The sequence below is a fragment of the Aspergillus versicolor genome, assembly GCF_001890125.1.
Source record: "Aspergillus versicolor CBS 583.65 unplaced genomic scaffold ASPVEscaffold_2, whole genome shotgun sequence".
Lineage (NCBI taxonomy): Eukaryota > Fungi > Ascomycota > Eurotiomycetes > Eurotiales > Aspergillaceae > Aspergillus > Aspergillus versicolor.
In genome coordinates this window covers 4,380,199-4,399,700 of record NW_024467525.1, presented here as the reverse complement: position 1 = coordinate 4,399,700, position 19,502 = coordinate 4,380,199, and the positions used below count along the sequence as shown (strand labels likewise).

Genomic DNA, 19,502 nt, shown 5'->3' with positions numbered 1-19,502 from the left:
GAAATTTATACAGCACTGCGAAACGCGGTACAAAATGGATAGAACCGGATCAGCAAGCTTTCTGCGACAGCTTGTGTTACAGGTGAGTATCTTCAGAGTGATCAACCCCTTGCATTCGAGGAGCAAAGGTCCTCAGATTTTCGTTTCTGTATGGAGCTTGCTGACATGTTACTGAGGAAAGGCGCAAATACTGGCCAATCTACAATGGCTATGCGAGTTCCAGGTGTTGGCCTGCATCCCGCTCGATGGAGAGGTCGCCTTTGAAGAAGTCGCCGGCATCAGCAATGTCCCCGTGGATCATCTGCAGCGAGTGGTGCGCCTGATGACGACCGCAGGCTTCCTTCGAGAGCAAACTAGCGGGCATGTTTCTCACACTGCGTTGTCAGCCTCCTTTGTCACGGAGCCAGACCTCCTAGACGCAGCGCTATTCCTCGCTCAAGTTGCGGTACCGGCGGCTTTGAAGATGTCCCATACGGCGCACCAGCCCGCTCCGTACAACCATGACCAGTTGTCAGCCGTGCATTTCGATCCTTCTCAGCCCAAGACCCACCGCCAGTTCGCAGCTTATCTGGCCCACGGGATTCTCGATGAACCCTCCGCCATCGATGAGGTGCTTAGGCTGATAGATTGGGATGGTATCGGGGCAGCAACGGTAGTCGATGTGAGCACAACGCACCCAATAGCAGCTCGCAGCATGGGACCCTTTCCAGAAATAGGCTCATCTAACCATATGGTGAATCATATAGGTCCACCCTCAGTCGACAGCCACCGTGGCCAAGCTTGCCGCACTGGCACCCGCTCTCCAGTTTGTAATTCAAACGAGCTCCCCAAATAACGGCCACTCGGGATTGATGGCGGGATCAGACGGTGGCATGGGCGGCCCATCTTGGATGACTTCGCACCTACCGTCGTCAATCAGCAGTCGCGTTACGGTGCAGACGCGCCCAGCGGCGGCCTCGCAAACGGTCCTAGGTGCAGCCATTTACATTCTCCGGATTCCTTCACCATCCTCAGCTCTTTCGTGGGCCACCATACGCAGCCAGACCATTTTGGAACTGCAGGCCCATCTCCAGGTCCTTCGTGCGCAGTCTAGTTCCCGCCTTATCCTAACTGTCTTGGTAATTCCCCCGCCCGGCGCGGTCGACCAAGGAACAGAAGCGATGGTGCGCGTTCGCGAAATGTCCCTGCTACAACTGACCAACGAGCGACTGCCGAGTAAGACAGAGATCATCGACCTCCTAACCGCTATAAGAGACTCAGCAGGTGGACTAGTCCTCACTCGAGAAATCTACGCACCGGCCAGCGCCGCAACTGGGCTTGAAGTGAAGTATCAAGTAGCGAATGAACGAGGTCGTTGATGGGGGGAATGCAACATTGGCGAGCTGCAGCAGGTGGGGGGAGAGAGGGGTAAGCAAACAGGATATTCAGCTGGGGTAGCGGCGGGGCTAGCCGTGGGCTTCGATAACCGAGCGTGGACTTGTTGATTAAAATGCAGGCGTTGGTTATGGTGCAATCTGGAGTGACAAGTGTCCTGCAGCTGTGATCTGCTTCCGGTAGCGATCGGCGGAGGGACCCGTTGTGGATCGCAACAGTAAAGGGTCCTTATTGGTGGGACTCTGATGAGGCTCGGGCCAGATTCGACCTGAGGATTCTTCGGAGGCGCACTAGTCCGCCTTGGGTAAGCGTTACTTGGGGTTGGCACATTCATTTTCTACTTTGGGACACATTCCTGTCATGTATACTACCATGCACCGTGATGCAGAGATTTGGTCTATTATTGGCACGGAACCGATAAGCTCGTCGGCAGGAAAGTCACTCATCATGGTCTGTGAGTCTGCACTGCCCCGCAGCTGAAAGAGTTACTGTAGAAGGTACACGCCTTGGACCCTGGCACCAGACGGCGACCGATCAGATCTGCTACTCGACTTTAACCTCATCTAGACCATTGTTGCCTGTTGGCGCATCGTACTTTACTTCTTTGGCCTTGGTTCCAACACGACCCACAGCGGACTTTTGTCCCACAGAATCCAGATCCCCTGCTCCGCCAGCCAGTCCGCGTCCTTCATGCGCGTCTGGTCGAGCCGTAAATTAAAATGCCAGAGGATATGAACCAGGATGAGCCGTATTTCAGTATAAGCTAGTTGACGGCCGATGCAGTTGCGGGGGCCCATGCTGAACGGCTGGGCTACCTCGCGGTGATCCTTGGCGAACTCGCCCTGTCCTTTCCACCGTTCCGGGAGAAACTCGTCAGGGCGCCTGAAATTATCGGGAGACCTACATGCTGCAAACTGCTGGACCGCGACAGAGGTCTGTAATTGTTGACCTCGGTCAGCGAGTGAAACCATCACACCAGAGTGGTGAGATATTGCTGACGATAACAGCCAAGGCGAGAAAACAGAACAAAGACATTGTGATTCAATATTGAACATATGCTTACCCCTCCAGGAACCCATTTTCCTGCAATAAATGCGCCTTGCGGTCCAACAATGCGATTGCTCTGCATTGGAACCGGCGGGTAAAGACGGAGTGACTCCTCGAGCACAGCCTGCAGCCCCTCGACTTGTGTAACCGTCTGCGGATCGACCTCTGCAGGGCTGGCAAATCGAGACCGAACGCGGCGGGTCAGCTGCTGGAGATACACCGGGTTGTCCAGTAATAGCCATATGCAACCACTTAGGAGAGTCGCCGATGTCTCGCTGCCCGCCAACACGATTGCACTGGCATTGCTGACCATCTCAGCGCGGGACATTGGAGGCTCGCCATCCGGCCTGTCTGCCAGGACCGAGTCCCACAAATCACCTCGCGTGACTGCTGCATGTTCCAACCGGCGATCGACTTTATCTGCCGTGAATTCCGCATTCCGCCGACGCATTTCGAGCAGTTTTGCCGGAGCAAGCAGGCCGAGTATGCCGACTAGTCGATAACGACGCAGAGCATTGAGGATGGGGATCGCGTGGACGTTTCCCTGAATCGATGCAATCCAGGGGTGTGTCTCCGTCCTTTCTAAGCATCCGAACGATTCCCCGAACGCAAGATCACCGATTATGTCGAATGTGGCCCAGTTAAACCAGACCGTCATGTCCAAGGATCCCGTTGCGCAGTTCTCGTGTAGGCGTCCGATCAGGCGATCAATATGCCGCTGGATCATGGTTTGCTGCGCACGTAATCCTTTGTCAGAGAAGGCGTGGGCCAGAAGCCGGCGATACCTGCGGTGGTGAGCATGGTCAGCAGCAAGAATGCCCGGGGCGCCATTGTGGAATGGCGGGAGATGCATCGGATCCTTCGAGAACTCCGGGTTTGACGTGTAGATTGGCTTCGAGGCCTCGGGTGTGATGTATGAGAGTTCATCTGGCGCAATCCGGACGACTGGGCCATATTGTTTGTGTAGTTTCTGAATGTCTCGGACGATGGTGCCACGAATGGTGCTTTGCAGATATGGAACTCGCGAGACGGCCCACCACCATGATCCTGGATATGCTCGTAATGGATGCAGCCATAGACGATAAACGACAGTGCAGAAGGCAACAAGAGTCTTCTGTGGTTAGCCTATTGCATAAGACGTGGGCTGCAACTTACACCCAATATTAACCCTCCTAAAAGCTTCGAGAATTGCAAAGACATGATGCAGTTTCAGATGGAATAAAGAAAGCTAGGACATATGCCATAGTACCATGCTATTTATTAGATCTCGCGTAGAACTATTTTTTCGAAAGCCGAGCAATGTACTCCCCGACGGCTAACTAGATATAAATGGGTATAAACCATCACCAGCAGCTTCTGTCGAAAAGGATAAACAGCAAGCGAACTGTAATCATGGAGCCTCTTAATATCGAGTTTGATTTATCCACCCTCAAGGGAAAGTCTGCCTTCATCACCGGTGGTGGATCGGGTCTGGGACTGGCCACTGCACAGAAATGGGCAGACGCCGGGGTATATGTGACAATTGCCGACATCCAGCAGCCCTCGTCTACCCTTCCCTCGAGTTACACGAATTACGTCCACTGCGATGTAGCGAGCTGGGAGAGCCAGGTCGCCGCCTTCAAGAGCGCCCTCAGCTTCTCCCCCACTGGGTCGCTCGATATTGTGGCTGCCTTTGCTGGCACGGCCATCGGCCCTGGAAACCAAGTCGACCATGTGCTGGCTGCAGGAACTCCCAGCCTAGAACTCGATCCACCTAGACCAAGTATCCGCAATATCGAAGTCAACCTCGTCGGAAGTTACTACACTTCATGGCTGGGATTATACTATCTTCGCCTTCCCGGGTCTCAGCCCAATCAGCCAAGTGACAAAAGCCTGCTATTCTGCGCCTCCATCGGCGCATACATGGATAGTCCCAGAGCATCTACCTATCCCGCGAGCAAGTTCGGTGTGCGCGGTCTCTTCCGCAGTACGCGCGCTCAAACGCAGCAGCTGAATGTGCGGTGTAACCTCCTCGCACCATGGTTCTTTGATACGCCTCTGATTGCCCCGATCAAACATGCAATGGCTGCAAGGGGGATTGATATGGCGAAGGTGTTGTCGTTTACGACCGTTGAGGCATGTGTTGACACTGCCAGCTACTGCGCTGCTAATCCGGGTCTACACGGTGAGATTGCTAACCACAACCAGAATTGGCACATACTGATAATAATTTACAGGGCGTGCATTGGCTGTGCAGCCAGAGGGAACGTTTGATCTCAAGGACGATATGGAGGGCGGATGGGGAGGGGATCAGATGCGTCCTATTATGCAGCGGCGACGAGATGCTGGGTTTGACGCTTGACAGAAATTTGATTTCGCCTAGTAGGCTTAGTGGTAGTTTGAGCTGCCTAAAACTCAATATCATATCCGACTGTGCTTCCATCTTGACAGACCTTCAGGTACAACTCGTGGACCCTATCAAGGTGAGTATACAGCACAGCTTTCAATACGCGGGACTCTTACTCGTCATGGCTAGGATGCGTGAAAAATGTAGCCAGACTCTCAGAGTAGTCTACTAATACCACAACACCCATATCGAACCCCTTTGCCATATGCGATGTGAATTCAAGCGGCGACCCAGCTTGAAGGGATATTAGGCCTGGTACTTTGCCGACCATTGCGTGTGCAAGGTCCTGCCACCGACGGACCTGTTCAGAGTCGGCATCTTCCTTGAGCTTGAAGAGGGCTGCTAGTTGTTAGTCACGTCATTAATGTTGATATCCACATACCAACATGATAGACGGGCATCCTGAATGGCAGTAGGGTTGGTTGATGAGAGCCATTACGAGGTAATGAGACGAATACAACTATATCTGCACACTTCCATCTCACCGAAATATTTTGGCTCGGTGAGCGATAGTAGAGATAATACAGGCCCCACGCGGTTTGCATAGGACATTCCAAATCCCAAGATTCAACGATGGACTCCCAACTAGCAGACTCGTGGCTCCAGGTAGAATAGCCCGATCATATACACTCCAGAAGACTAACTGTCACAGTTCGTCCATGAACTGGGATTTGTACCAGTCATTGACGGGCCATACGAAAGCCTCATGCAGGGATGGGGAGCAATATTCGGCAAACTCATGACCCTTTACAAGTTTCCTCCACCAGACCTGACTGTGGAAACGGAGGATAGGATTATCAACGGCATCCGCATACGGATCTATATACCACCCGACGCGGTTGACCCACCAGTTGCACTCTACTTCCACGCAGGAGGATGGATCATGGGCGGCGTGGACGAAGAGGACGGATTCAGCCGTGCACTCAGCAAGGCCAGCGGGACCACAATACTGAGCGTAGGATACCGTCTTGCTCCGGCATACGAATTCCCGACCCCTCTGGAGGACTGCGTGCATGTAGCGCAGTGGGCGCTGGAGACATATGCGCCCAAATCCGTCTCGTTCATCGGGGCATCGGCCGGAGGTAACCTGGCATTCAGTACAGCACTGTCCCTGGTCGACAAAGGTCTAGGTGACCGAGTGCAAGGAGTAATCGGAATAGCCCCGGTGACCGTCCATCCAGACGCCGTTCCAGTGGAAAAGCAGGCCCAGTATACATCGTATCGCGAGAACGACCGGGCCACGATCAACACGGGCTCGGCCATGCGGACCTTTCTCGACTGCTATGGGGCGCCACCGGAGGACCCTCGGCTTTCATGCCTACTGCATCCGCGGCTCGGTGAGATGAACAAGGCCTACATGGCGATTGGTGGGGCGGATACACTGCGGGATGATGTTAGATTGATGGAGCAGGCGCTGACCAAGCTTGCGGTCCCGGTGCGATGTGACGAGTATCCTGGGTTTCCGCCATTTTCATGGCTTTTTCCTTCGCCAGCTCTGAAGGTGCATCAGAGGAAATTCTTCGGTAATCTGGTCCGCGGTATTCAATGGGTGCAGGAATGATCTGGTTGGAGTGAAGGCAGTAGTAGATTTAGGCAGTTGTAGAGTTCGGACATGGTGGAAATTGACAATCAAAGGCCATATTTAAAATCAAGGTATTGGCTCAAATGGAACTGTTAATTTATTTCCTGCATATGTGAACGGTGATGTTTAGTGCTTAATTCCATGGTAGCAACGTGGCTGCCATCGATATTGCCCGAGGTAGCCCATCTGCAAATCGTGATCCGAAGACAAGCAAGGAATTTAGTGAAGACGCCAATAAATAAAGATCCAGATAGCATAGATCCTAAAGAGCAATTTGATGATAACGGCGGTAGTTAAACAATTACCGACGGACACCCAGGGCAACCGCCACCACGCAGTCGTCCCCATAACTCAAACTCAGTTGAATATTATCGAGACCGGCATTCTGGGCTGCCTTCAATGCATCTCCGTGTAACTAAACGGCCATCAGTTATTAAATTTAGGGTGTTGGATTCTGAATACGCACCACCACTGATGGCGCCCCCTGTGAGCGTATGATCTCAATCTCTTTCATCGCAGCCCCCGCCCCCTTGGATATGGTTTGTAAACACTTGAACACGGCTTCTTTAGCACACCAGCCGCTGGCGACGGCCGTGCGAAAGTCTCGATGGCTCTGCAAGGATTGCTGTTCTTGGTCTGTGTAGTTGCGTTCGATGAAGATGGTATTCTCGTGCGCAGCAAAGCTACTGAGCGTCACTGTATCAGCGCCGACTGTAGAGGGCTTGGTTATTAAAGACGTCCTTCGGTGATGAACTACATCAGGGCCATCTCTAAACAGACATGGAGCCTCCGTGACATGGTAGCAACCGCTCTTTGCATCCCGGCAAATCCGCAGAGACGGGTTGAGGAGTATCGCATGCATCGTCGCAGGATCAAACGGGGGCTGCGACTGCACACGGACAATATGGCCGGCTGTCAACGCACGAACATAGGCGCTCTCAGCTCGTGCGGTGCGTTTTTTCATACGAGACTTGTATGCTTCGAATTCATGTTGGGTCAGGAGTGCGAAGAAGTATCGGGGATGGACGCCAACCATCTGTCCCTCTTTCTGTCCAAACCCACATGAATTCAGCAAGAATGCTTTGACGCCTCTGGTTTGAATGGTCTTCGTAGTAAAACACAAATGGTCAAAGTCCCTTAGAGCAGGGTCGATATCGTCAGCATTGCGGTTGCCAGGTATCAAGCAAGAGTCCAACGCCTGGAGACACCCATTCAGCATCCAGGCAGCAGCGGGGGCCTTGGGATGCCCCGTGATTGACTTTTGGCAGATTGCCCATAGCGGGCGACCAGCGGTGCGGTTGAGATGGTCCATCTGGCGCTGGATGACGGACGGTTCGTTTATATCGTTTGCCGGGGTTGAAGTGCCATGCAGGGAAGCGAACGCGAGATCGTCAATGCTCAGACCCCAGCGTGAGAGTGCTAAACGCATCGGAGCAGGCTGTGTTGGGCTCTCCCGTGCGAAGCTGGAGATTCCTTGACCGGGGGCAGGCACCGAGCGACTGATGCCATCCGATGCCATACCACTGCCAGCAACAATCCCATAGACTGGAAGACCCATGGATAAGGCGACGTCTCCACGACAGAGCAACTGCACACCGCAGCCCTGGGACTCGATGAAGCCCGCACGAGTGGCGGCTGTAGGTCTTGACATTTCCCAGGGCTCTCGGCCTCGCTCCTGCTCGTCCTTGACAGATACTGTGGCTTTCATTCGCGCGAACCCGGCAGACTCCTCCGGCTGAAGATCATCATACCCACCGACAAGACATACCTTTGTTTGGCCGGCGCGGATGGACTCAACCGCAGAGTCAATCGATTCCAGGGCTGTGGCGCATGCCCCTACGGGTGTCTTGATCGGACCAGCAGCTCCCAGCAGCAACATGTTCACCCAAGCTGGTGCAGTGTTAAGATATGTCTCCTGGAGGGCGTCAGATGGTACATCCTGGTCAAGGGAAACTTGATGATAGAGTGCTCGCGTGCTCACGACGCCTCCCATTGATGAGCCGACAAAGTTCCCCAGCTCCGTGAGGTGGATATGCTCAAAGACCTCCATAGGATCGGAGATGCCTGCACTATAAAAGGCCTCTGCAATACAGCAGAGCAGAACGAGAGAAACAGGGTCAACTTGCTGTACGATCTCTCTCGGTATGCCGTATTTATCTGGCGACCACCCGGTTGGCAGTTGACCAGCGACAACTGGAGGAGCCATGATAGATTTAGGAATACGGATGCTGACACCTTGCTGCAACTGAACTTGACAGGTATCCCCGTTTCCCTGGCTAGTCAGTCTGACACTGTTTCCATGACGCTGGCGCAGAGCTTCAGCGTTTTCCCTTGTTGTCTCGAATGGCGGCAGATCCTCTTCCAAGACGATCTCCTGGAAGACCTCTCTTGTGTCCGAGGGCAGTGGCCGTATTCCTGCGTTAGACCGGATAATGGCCCCGTATTTCTGTGGGATGTCAGAATCTGCAACTGACTGCCCAGTCTGCGCATCGACCCATCCGACATATTGATCGTTTCGTCCTTGCCTGTTGGCATGGCGGATGAGGTTCATGAGCCATGCCATTTCGACGTATCCAGCTAGCGAGAGCTTGCCCTGGGACTCCATCTCCCAGCGTAAGCGTGCACTTCCCCATGGACCCAGCTCAGCAAACCCGACGACGACGACGGCATCTGCTGGGACGAGCTCTGGATCGATAGTGCTCTGCAAGGGCCGGAGGTCGGTATCATAGTGAGGTAGTGTGGGGAAGCCAACGCGTAGGGTAGCCCGTGGCTGTATAGATTCATTCTTTGTAGGGTTTCGCCCTCTATCCTCTCGTTCATCCTCATCTGCAATTGCTCGAGCAATCTGGGCGCGTTGGCGGATGTCTGCACGGGCAGCAGCGAGATGGACAGAGGCATCACGCCAATACCCGAGATTCCCAGAGAAGTCTGCCATAAGGGGCGCATCCTCGCCGCGAGTAACCCATTGCGGAGTTAAGAGCAAAGTAATCAGGTCACCCATTTCCTGTCCAGAGAATGTCAAGACGTTGCCCTCCTTTTCCGCCGTCTCGGCGACAATATCGTTACTGTTCATCAGTCCAGTGGATCGGGTCCAGCCAATACTCACGCCGCATATCGAAAGCTCTTCGTCCCAGGACTCCGAGTGGAATCGGTGTAGCAGAGTCTCGAGTCCGCGTTTCGACTCGGCGTATAGACCGTCACCACCCAGGATGCCATGGTTAGGAGACAGTGCGAGGATGACCTGGGTTGGCCGGCAGCGAATATTCCTGCGTCGCTTTTGCGCTACCACAAATCCGAGGAGGCGTAATAAATTAACAAGCATCATTCGGAAGGCCGCTTCATTTCCGGCATCCAGCCCGTCAATTTCTGCTCCCACCTGGCTTGTGGCGGCGAAGGGTAGGATAGCATCTAGTTCCAGCCCTAGTTGGCCGTAGATGTACTCAATCAAGTTTTCGCAATCCGAAACGCTGGCCTGGTTAAAGGGAACAAGATGGAGCTGTGACCCACGGCTACCGCACTCATCATACAGCTTCTTGAAGGATGGAGCTGCAGCAGAAGGCTCACGACTGGTCGTTATAATGACCTTGGCTCCCCCAGCCAGCAGTCGACGAGCGACGCAATATGCGATAGAGCCTGGACTTGCCCCTGTGAGAAGATATGTCTGGTCCGCGAAAGTCACTCCCTCTTGGCTGACGTAGGTTAGGCTGTCGAGTAATTGCGGGGTGAGGTCTGTCCCGTTGCATTGGACCAGACCAGATTTGACATTTGCCTGTATCCATTGCGTAAAGAAGCCTACAAAATCAGGTGTCTCCCGAGTGGTATCCTCACATCTGATTTCTCCAGCCGGCGTCACCACTGTGTGGGGTGCCTTCGCTACTAGGGCCCCCAAGCGGACGACAGGAGGCAGATGAAGGGCCTTTGTGAGCATAGGGACAAGCCCTATCGCAGCTGGATGCGCCTGTGCGATTTGAAGAAGCGTAGAGTCTGCACGCTGGACGAAACGATCTCGTAGCTCATCGGTCCATGTCTCATCCCACTGACATAAGTTTAACAGCTCCTTTCGAGCCGAATTCCACCAGTCCCGATACCAGCGCGTTTTGCGGCGATCGAAGCGAGGCGAGACACGAGTCAGAAACTCATCAGAGAACTCAGTAGTCCAGCTGTCCAGCTTCCTCTGCAGCTCTGTCACTAGAGAGTCGCCCGGCTCTGTTTCAAACGCAGGAATGGCGAGGTACTGGCGAAGAGCTTCATATTGTCTCTGCGCGAGCGACCTTGCCCCAGCAGAGTCGCCACTTGGAGTTCCATTATTTATATTAGCAGGCTCTGTAAGCTGATGATTGGTTGCTTTATGCAAAAACAGACCCAAAGACTGACCGTACGCCTCAGTCAGAGAGTCCCAGTACTCATGGGCCTCCTCCAACGAAGGCAGCCGTGACTGGGGCTCCGCTACCAGGGCATCCACCAAGACGCCAGTTTGCCGGTGCAAAGGAAGCCCCCAGATATCGGCCATGCGTGCACGAGCTGCAGGGATGGTCATGCGGGCCGGCATCTTCGCACTGAAGAGTCGCTGCAGCAGGGCCGTCGAGGTCGGGCCCAGTGAGACCTCGCCCAGCGCAGCATCCAGCTCCACCAGTGAGACATCTTCTGCACGATCTGGCAGGTTTGGAAATTCGTGTCCGAGGTCACCAATCAGCTCGTTCTGTAGTGTCGACTTGCCACCACACAGATCCTTGATCGATCGGCTCGGGTCGATTTCGCTTGCCGGCCTGCGGAGCTTACGCGCAATCAACGCCCTGATGATCCGTAGGGCAGTCAAGGGCGCATCTGGAACTGTCAGCACGGTGGCAGCCTCTGGAATTGTCCTAGGCTCCGGGGCAGTGCTGGTTTGCGGCGTGTCAATTACAGGCTCGTCAATAGTGGAATCGTCGGGCGTCTGATCATAGGCATAGAGAAGCTCAGGTAGGTTCTGCGTACTGGCCAGGAACTGCACGTTGGATCCCAGGTCATTGTTTATTGTCTTTTGGGCCATTCCTAGGAGTGTCCTGGCCGGCCCAAGCTCCACTAGACGTCGGCTGTCTCTCAGTAGACTCTTCTGTGTTTCTATCCTGTATGCCATCAGCAGAGCGCAGCCGCAACTAGGAGCTGCTTACCATTGTACTGGAAATGCAAACTGATGCCTGCTCTTGTTAGGATTTTCCAGGAAGCCTGGGACTGGACCTTACGCTAGAAGCTCTATTACCAGCTCGTAGGCAATCGCCTGTTCCATTGTGCGAATTGTCATGATGGATGTTCAGTCTACACCCTGCCTGGTGTTACCAGCAAGCCGAGCACTAAAAGAACCAAAGCTCACTGGATACTTGAGTAGGCTGAGTGCTGTACATTCTCGATCTCCGATATCTCGTAAGCCGACCCGGCGCTGACAGCGTCTTCGCCGTGGGAATATGGGACTGGCTGTACCATCCACGATATACTCGTTTTATTGCTATCTTGCACTGGATGGACTAGGCTTCGATAATCCTGCCTGTGGACAAGGAGCAATGGGACCATCAGGGTTTTTGGAGTCTGCAGACTCTGGTAGACTGCGCCTATACAGTTGCTGCGGTGGACAAGGCCCCAGCAACCTCACGGGTCTCGACGACTTGGTCCATCTTGTACGAATATACGGAGACCGCGCCCCCATACGACAATTGATCGACGTCTCATCCAATTGCATCGAGCTCCTTGCGTCTATTCCACATCGATCTTGTTTCTTCTCGGGTCGTGGATTCCCATTAAACAGCTGGCTCCACGACTCTGCTGCAACGGCCCCATCCTCTGACGAGCTCGCTCTTTCGCCGTATAGTTTCCCCATAAACACCTTACTTTCGTTGGTCCATTATGCAATCGCTGCGCACACTGTTGGAGTTGATCCTACGCAGCTGCGCGACCGTCTGCACGGCGTCATTGGACATTCCCAAGGAGTATTTGCCGCCGCGGCGATTGCTCATAGCGGCAAGGGGTGGCCAGCGTTTTTCAATGCAGCAAGACTTGCGCTGACGCTGTCCTTCTGGGTTGGTCTGGAGTCACATCGAGTTGCGCCAGGTAGCACTCTATCCGCAGAGGATGTGGCAGGCTGCCTACAGCATGACGAGGGCGCGCCATCATATCTGCTGAGCGTGACGGGGTTGAGCCATGAGCATCTACAGGGTGTTATATGGACAGCGAGCAGCGGCAACGTCCAGATATCGCTCATCAATGGCTACAACAAATTCGTGCTGGCTGGGACACCGGAGGCCCTGCGGACTGTATGCCTCGCAATTCGCAGAGTCAGTGCACCGCAAACACTGGATCAGACCCGCGTGCCCTTCACACACCGTCGACCGGTCATTGACGTCCGGTTCCTCCCGGTCTCAGCTCCCTACCATTCGTCGCTTCTGGCATCGGTTGAGGCGGACGTGGTGGATGCCATGAAAGGCACCCGGTTGACTGGCCGCGATATAGCCATCCCACTTTATTGCCCCGTGAATGGCAAGACGCAAAACCTGCAAGATCACAGTGATGTTTTGCCAGCCCTAATCCGGGCTGTCACGACAGAGAGTGTTGATTGGCCTGGTGCATGCCACAAAATGGACAGTGCTACCCATGTATTGTCGTTTGGGCCTGGAGCTGTTGGGACCCTAGTCCAAGCTGTGTTGGAGGGGGCTGGAGTCTACGTACTGAGCATATCAGGGCGTTCTCTGTCGTCGTCCCTCAATGCACTCGTATCAGAGTCCTCTCTTCCATCAGGACATAATTGGGCCCAAATGTACCGCCCACGCCAGAAGTCCAAAGAGGATGAGACCTACATTGAAACGAAGATGACACGCCTCCTAGGGCTACCACACGTCATGGTCGCAGGAATGACACCGACAACGTGCTCGCCAGAATTCGTCGCCGCCATCATGCAGGCAGGATATCATGCTGAATTTGCCTGCGGTGGATACCACCGCCCAGAGAGCATGGAAGCAGCTCTTCGCCAACTCGCAGCCACAATCCCAGTCCATCGCTCGATCACCTGTAATGTCATCTACGCCTCGCCGAAATCTCTCAGCTGGCAGATAAATCTCCTGCGCGACCTCATCGACGAAGGGTTGCCGATTGACTCGTTGACAATTGGTGCCGGGATACCCTCGCCTGACGTAGTAACGGAATGGCTTGAGCGGTTAGACCTGTCTCACATCTGGTTCAAACCAGGCTCTGTGGATGCCATAGATCGCGTCCTTGCTATTGCTCGTCAACATCCAAGTCTTCCCATCGGTCTGCAATGGACTGGTGGCCGCGCAGGGGGGCACCACTCATTTGAAGGCTTCCACCAGGCAATACTCGACCGCTATAGCCACATCCGGAGCTGCGAGAATGTTATACTCGTGGCGGGTAGTGGCTTCGGCGGAGGACAAGATACATGGCCGTATATCACGGGCTCTTGGTCACAGAAGCTGGGATTTGCTGCGATGCCGTTTGATGGAATCCTTCTAGGGAGTCGCATGATGGTAGCCCGTGAGGCAAAAACGTCTCTGGCGGCGAAGAAGTTGATAGTACAGGCCCCAGGGGTCGGTGATGACGAGGACTGGACGCATTGCCAACGTGAAGCCATCGGGGGAGTTCTTTCGGTTGTCTCTGAGATGGGACAGCCAATTCATGTCCTCGCAACCCGGGGAATGAAACTATGGCATGAGCTTGACGCGAGGTTCTTCTCGATTAGAGACACTGGGAAGCTGGGAATGGCACTGAAGCAGCACCGGGAAGAGATAATAAGGCGTCTGAACGCGGACTATGCTCGACCATGGTTTTCAATTGCCGACGATGGAACGCCAGTCGAGATGGAAGATCTAAGCTACAGACAAGTGCTGCATCGACTCTGTCAGCTTATGTTCGTGGAGCGACGCTCGCGATGGATTGATCAATCCTACCTCGACCTTGTCCAGGACTGGCTGCGGTTGGTACAAGCACGATTTGAATCCGAGATGAAGCTTAGCGACAATCCAGTGCAGCTCAAAGCAGCCTTCGATGCAGCATACGGCGCCCACGCGGACCAAATCCTGTATCCAGACGACGTGGCACTACTGCTTTCCCTGTTTCGAAGGCCAGGGCTTAAACCAGTCCCATTCATACCGATACTCGATGAGAACTTCGAGACCTGGTTTAAGAAGGACTCCTTATGGCAATCGGAGGATGTCGACGCGGTGCTGGACCAAGATGCCGAACGGGTTTGTATCATACAGGGCCCTGTGGCTGTACAACACTCCACGGTGTGCGATGAACCTATAAAGACCATTCTTGATGGGATCCGTGACTCGCATATGGACTCTCTACAGAATGAGATACTTGGTCGTAACGAAGACGATACGTTCAGCGGCATAGTTGAAGCCGCCCTCAATTTACCTGGCGTCCACGTATCCCACGACGGTGCGATCTATCGTTACCAACTGACGGGCCCGGCTATTCCGTCTGCTGACGCGTTATCAAAACAACTGACTGCTGGATGCTCCTGGGGGCGTGCTGCTCTCATCAGCAAGCATGTTCTGTTTGGTCGACATCGTGTAAAGAACCCCCTTCGCGACGCTTTCCAGCCAAGTATCGGGGATATTATTGAGGTTAAGCATGTAAATGGCACGCCCACCGAGATAACATTATACCATCCAGCATCCCAAGAGAAAGATTCCCACCAGATACGGGCTGCATTGGAAATCGCTCACGTCAATGCGGAGACAGTAGCTGTAGCGTTGGTAACGCGCTCGGTTCGAACAGTGACTGGAAACCGATCCGCGCTGGAGTTTACGATGAAGCTACTCGGTGGATGCATGGGACGGCCTGTTATCCAGTTCGACCAGGAGACCTACCTTGGGCGAGTTCGCGATCTGTATACAGAGTTGTGGGTCGGTCCTGCACCCGGCTCATCCTCGGCAGGACTCAACTCGGAGTTTAGTGATGGCCCTGTTACTATTATGGCAGACCATGTACAGGAATTCCTGGCTGTGGTTTCTCAATCTGGGCCACCTCGCGGTCGTGCCTGGAGCGCACAAGGACCCCTAGTTCCACTTGACTACGCTGTCGTGCTGGCCTGGACTGCGCTCACCAGGCCCGTGCTACTCCCAGCCCTTAACGGTGACCCTCTTCAACTACTTCACCAGTCGATATCGTTGCGACTTGCTCGCGGCGTCCGACCACTCTCTGTCGGCGATGTGGTGAAAGCAACCTCGTGCATAACAGAGCGCACAATCACCGCCATGGGCCAGCGTGTCGAAGTTTCCGCAGAGGTTCTCCGTGATGCACAGCCTGTAGTTCATCTGCGAGCCACTTTTGTCATTCAGCGGCGTACCCAGAGTGCATCCCAGCAGTTCCGCTCCATTGACGAACAGGCTATGGTAATACATATCACAACTTCTCTTCAGCTGGAGGTCCTGATCAGTCGGAAATGGCTGTTCTTAGACATAGCGTCTCACCAAGTCTTTGGGAGGAGCCTGCTGTTTCGACTGAATACCCAGATAGTGTCCGGCGCGAAGGACGCATCAAAGTCGCTCAAGGTATCCGGCATTGTTACATTGCTCCCAGCTCAAGCTTCAGACACGACAACAACTGGTGCCAAGGTTGGCCGTGTATATCTGGAGGAGGAAGACCACAAGTTCAACCCTGTGATGGACTTCATGAACCGACATGGCAGCCCACTAGTCCAGAGGCAGCCACTGCAAAGCCCCGGCTGGATTGGCGATGCTGCTATTCCATTTACCGCTCCATCACAGAGCAGCACATATGCAGCAGTATCAAAAGATACGAACCCAATACACACCTGCCCCCTGTTCGCTCGGTTTGCTGGCCGAGGACAGCCCGTGCTCCACGGGATGCACCTCTCGGCAGTAGTAAGACGCATCCTTGAGTGGATGGTCGGCGATACAGATCATCGCCGATTCCAATGCTTGACAGTGTCCTTCGATGGTATTGTTCGCGCACACGATCAGCTGCGCATGGAGGTGCAGCATGACGCAATGGAAGATGGGCTGATGGTTGTCCATGTAAAGGTGTCTAATGTAAACACCGGCGATCAGGTCCTGCATGCGGAAGCTTTAATAGAACAAGCACCAACCGCATATATCTTTACCGGGCAAGGAACCCAGGAGAAGGGAATGGGGATGGCCCTTTATGGCACCCATAAGGCTGCACAAGTGGTTTGGGACCGAGCAGAACGCTATTTTGAATCTCAGTACGGTGAGCTCGCCCTGACTTTATTGGGAAAATAGGATTCTTGCTAATGTATTCTCCCAGGCATTTCCCTGCTCCATCTAGTCAGTGATAATCCAAAGTCCCTCGTCGTTAATTTCCGTAGCAAACGCGGCCAGCAAATCCGCGCCAACTACCTCGCCATGGCATCTGCCTCGGAATCTGATAACCCGATGTTGCCTGGCTTGACCGAGTCATCGAGAGATTATACATTTTCATACCCCGCTGGACTGCTCATGTCTACTCAATTTGCCCAACCCGCACTGGTGGTCATGGAAATGGCCGAATACGCCCACCTCCAAGCCCAGGGCGTCGTAAAGAGGTCTGCCTTGTTCGCTGGCCATTCCCTGGGGGAATACAGTGCTCTCGGGGCCTGTTCTACCTTCATGCCGTTTGAGTCGCTACTGTCCTTAATTTTCTACCGGGGATTGAAGATGCAGAATGCACTTCCTCGGGATTCCAATGGGCGAACCGAATATGCCATGATGGCTATTGATCCTTCACGCATTGGGTCAGGTATTCATTCTACATTCCAATTAACTGGCTTATAGCTAACCCTTCAGACTTTGACGAATGCAAGCTTATGGAACTGGCTCGGCTTGTTGCAGGGGAAACGGGTCTTCTACTGGAGGTTGTCAACCACAACGTGCAATCGCGACAGTACGTATGTGCTGGTCATGTAAGATGCCGATATACTCGTAGAGAAGTTATACTATCATGACGCCCCATCTAACCATGATGCAGATTCGATCTCTCTGGGTAATGGGCCAAGTGTGTGACAAACTGTGTCTCGCGACCAGCAATAGCCCGGACACCATGGAAGAGTGTATAAGAAAGCATCTTCCAAGCAGTCGGACAATAACGAGCCACGAAAGCCTCGCCCGTGGACGCGCGACTATTCCACTTGTCGGGGTCGATATCCCCTTCCACTCGCAGATGCTCCGGGGGCATATCGATGACTACAGGCAGTATCTCCGGTGTCACCTCCGAGCTTCTGACATCAAGGCCGAGGAACTGGTTGGCCGCTGGGTGCCGAATGTTGTTGGGAAGCCGTTCACTCTGGAAACTTCCTATATTCGTCTGGTGCAGCAAGTTACCCAGAGCAAGCCTCTACAAGATCTCCTAGAGCGGTTGGAGGAGAAATCTTAGTGGATCGATCCTATTTCATCAGATATGATTTATCAACGAGACTGATATACCGCAATCAGACTGTCATCTACATGAGTCAATTAATATGCATCTACCCTCCTGGTAAATCACTCCCGCGTCTTGAATGACATATACAGCTCTCGCTTTGCCCATATAGACCATATCTTCTGGTCCAGAAATTCGCCTGTCTTCTCCTTGTCCAATGTAATATCGAAATGCCACAGCAACTTCGCCAGGGTGAGTCTCACCTCAGCATAGGCTAAATTTCTGCCGATGCAGTTGCGAACCCCTACAGACCAGGGTTGATACGCCCCGTAGTTATCATACTTGTACGGCTCTTCTGCCTTCTGCAAGTGCCGCTCAGGGATGAACTTGTCCGCATGGGAAAAGTTGTAATTAGCGTAGTATGCCCCGAGGTGGCTGACTCCGACGCGAGTCTATCATTCATCAGTACAGGATATTTATAGGGGGGGAAAAGACGTACCTCAGCAGGTACAAATCGACCGCATATGGTCGCACCACCGTCTGGAACAACACGAGGAGGCTGGCCAGGCACGGAGGGATACATGCGAAGAGTCTCATCAATCACCGCCGAGAGATAGGGCAGGCGAGAAACGGAAAGCAGATCAATCTGGTCAGACGCCTCAAAGGCATTCCGAATCTCGGCAACGGCTTTACCCAACTTGCCAGAGCTACAGAGCAGATAGGAACAGCCACAAAGTGCAGAGGAGGTTGTCTCCGAGCCCGCAACGACCATGACGGCGGCATTGTTGAGCATCTCTCCCGGACTCATCCCGTCGCCCGTTTGATTTCCGTCTGCGCTCTTGACTATGACCCGGTCCCAAAAGTCGCCCTGGTCGCCGGTCTTCTGCATGCGCTTCTTCAGCTTCTCGATGGCGTAGCTGTAGTTCTCCTGTCTCTTCCCGCGGAGTTCCTTTGGCATGACATAGGGTGTCAGGAACTCAACGCCCATACTGCGCAGAACATGCGATATCGCGACGCTCTTAAGGTTCTTGTGGATCGTATCAACCCACGGATGCAGCTCGCGGTTCTTCAGACTATCGAAGGATTCCCCGAAAGACAGCGCCCCGATGGAATCAAAGATCGCCATATTGAAGTACCGCACCATTTCGACCGAATCCCCGGTGTCAGCCACCTCGCGAAGGACCTCCACAAGCAGATCCGCGTACTGCACAATCGTCGGCTCCTGCGCACGCAGCCCCTTATCACTAAAGGCGTGCCCAAACAGGCTGCGGAACCGTGCATGGTTGCGCGTGTCAGAGACAAGGATACTCATCACCCCATTCGGAGCGAGTGGGAGGCGGATCGGGTCTTTGAGAAACTCAGGCCGTCCAGGGACGTGGGCGTGAATGTCTCGCCAGGCCTGCGCATTGGCGAAGCTGATCTCGTCCGGCTTGATGCGTACGGTGTCACCGTATTTCTGGTGGTGGCGCATCAGGTCGTGGTGCATTGTCCCGCGCAGCAGCGTCAGCTTCCAGGGAAGGGAGCTTGCTCTCCATAGTAGGGGGCCTGGGTAGTCGCGTAAGCTGTGGAAGTAGAGGTTGTAGACTAGCTGGAAAATGACATATCCAACGGCAGCTAAGGCCGTTAGGAGAGGGAGTGCGAGCAGAGCCATGTTGCTGAATCCCAGCGTTTGTTGGTCGCAGTGCCTGAGTGATGGCTCAAATATCAGCTGTCGGACAGCGAGTCGGCTTGAATATCGGGCTGCAT

General features: G+C 53.9%; 8 protein-coding genes across 8 annotated transcripts; 4 read left to right on the top strand and 4 right to left on the bottom strand.

Annotated features, from left to right (window-relative positions):
* Nucleotides 1-34: 34 nt before the first annotated feature.
* tpcD (trypacidin cluster transcriptional coactivator tpcD) lies at nt 35-1,358 on the top strand (the record flags this gene model as incomplete). Its single annotated transcript, XM_040816984.1, has 3 exons — nt 35-82; nt 182-661; nt 747-1,358. The coding sequence occupies 3 exons, from the start codon at nt 35-37 to the stop codon at nt 1,356-1,358; spliced, it is 1,140 nt and encodes a 379-aa protein (XP_040665287.1).
* Nucleotides 1,359-1,970: 612 nt separating this feature from the next.
* On the bottom strand, nt 1,971-3,621 carry ASPVEDRAFT_26329 (cytochrome P450; the record flags this gene model as incomplete). Its single annotated transcript, XM_040809888.1, has 3 exons — nt 1,971-2,309; nt 2,438-3,535; nt 3,577-3,621. 3 exons carry the CDS (start codon nt 3,619-3,621, stop codon nt 1,971-1,973), a joined length of 1,482 nt encoding a protein of 493 aa, XP_040665286.1.
* Nucleotides 3,622-3,813: 192 nt separating this feature from the next.
* Nucleotides 3,814-4,762, top strand: ASPVEDRAFT_81135 (uncharacterized protein; the record flags this gene model as incomplete). Its single annotated transcript, XM_040816983.1, has 2 exons — nt 3,814-4,585; nt 4,638-4,762. 2 exons carry the CDS (start codon nt 3,814-3,816, stop codon nt 4,760-4,762), a joined length of 897 nt encoding a protein of 298 aa, XP_040665285.1.
* A 46-nt stretch (nt 4,763-4,808) lies between these two features.
* On the bottom strand, nt 4,809-5,208 carry ASPVEDRAFT_124421 (Dabb family protein; the record flags this gene model as incomplete). Its single annotated transcript, XM_040806177.1, has 3 exons — nt 4,809-4,875; nt 4,924-5,146; nt 5,190-5,208. 3 exons carry the CDS (start codon nt 5,206-5,208, stop codon nt 4,809-4,811), a joined length of 309 nt encoding a protein of 102 aa, XP_040665284.1.
* Nucleotides 5,209-5,380: 172 nt separating this feature from the next.
* Nucleotides 5,381-6,368, top strand: ASPVEDRAFT_81133 (alpha/beta hydrolase; the record flags this gene model as incomplete). The annotated part of the gene is made up of 2 exons (XM_040816981.1): nt 5,381-5,413; nt 5,460-6,368. The coding sequence occupies 2 exons, from the start codon at nt 5,381-5,383 to the stop codon at nt 6,366-6,368; spliced, it is 942 nt and encodes a 313-aa protein (XP_040665283.1).
* A 322-nt stretch (nt 6,369-6,690) lies between these two features.
* On the bottom strand, nt 6,691-11,670 carry ASPVEDRAFT_81132 (uncharacterized protein; the record flags this gene model as incomplete). The annotated part of the gene is made up of 4 exons (XM_040816980.1): nt 6,691-6,804; nt 6,856-11,494; nt 11,540-11,566; nt 11,612-11,670. 4 exons carry the CDS (start codon nt 11,668-11,670, stop codon nt 6,691-6,693), a joined length of 4,839 nt encoding a protein of 1,612 aa, XP_040665282.1.
* On the top strand, nt 11,661-18,036 carry ASPVEDRAFT_38927 (uncharacterized protein). The gene is made up of 4 exons (XM_040811800.1): nt 11,661-16,610; nt 16,668-17,138; nt 17,186-17,301; nt 17,367-18,036. The coding sequence occupies exons 1-4, from the start codon at nt 11,831-11,833 to the stop codon at nt 17,769-17,771; spliced, it is 5,772 nt and encodes a 1,923-aa protein (XP_040665281.1). The 5' UTR covers nt 11,661-11,830; the 3' UTR covers nt 17,772-18,036.
* ASPVEDRAFT_81130 (cytochrome P450) lies at nt 17,879-19,407 on the bottom strand (the record flags this gene model as incomplete). Its single annotated transcript, XM_040816979.1, has 2 exons — nt 17,879-18,208; nt 18,256-19,407. 2 exons carry the CDS (start codon nt 19,405-19,407, stop codon nt 17,879-17,881), a joined length of 1,482 nt encoding a protein of 493 aa, XP_040665280.1.
* Between the last annotated feature and the right edge of the window lie 95 nt (nt 19,408-19,502).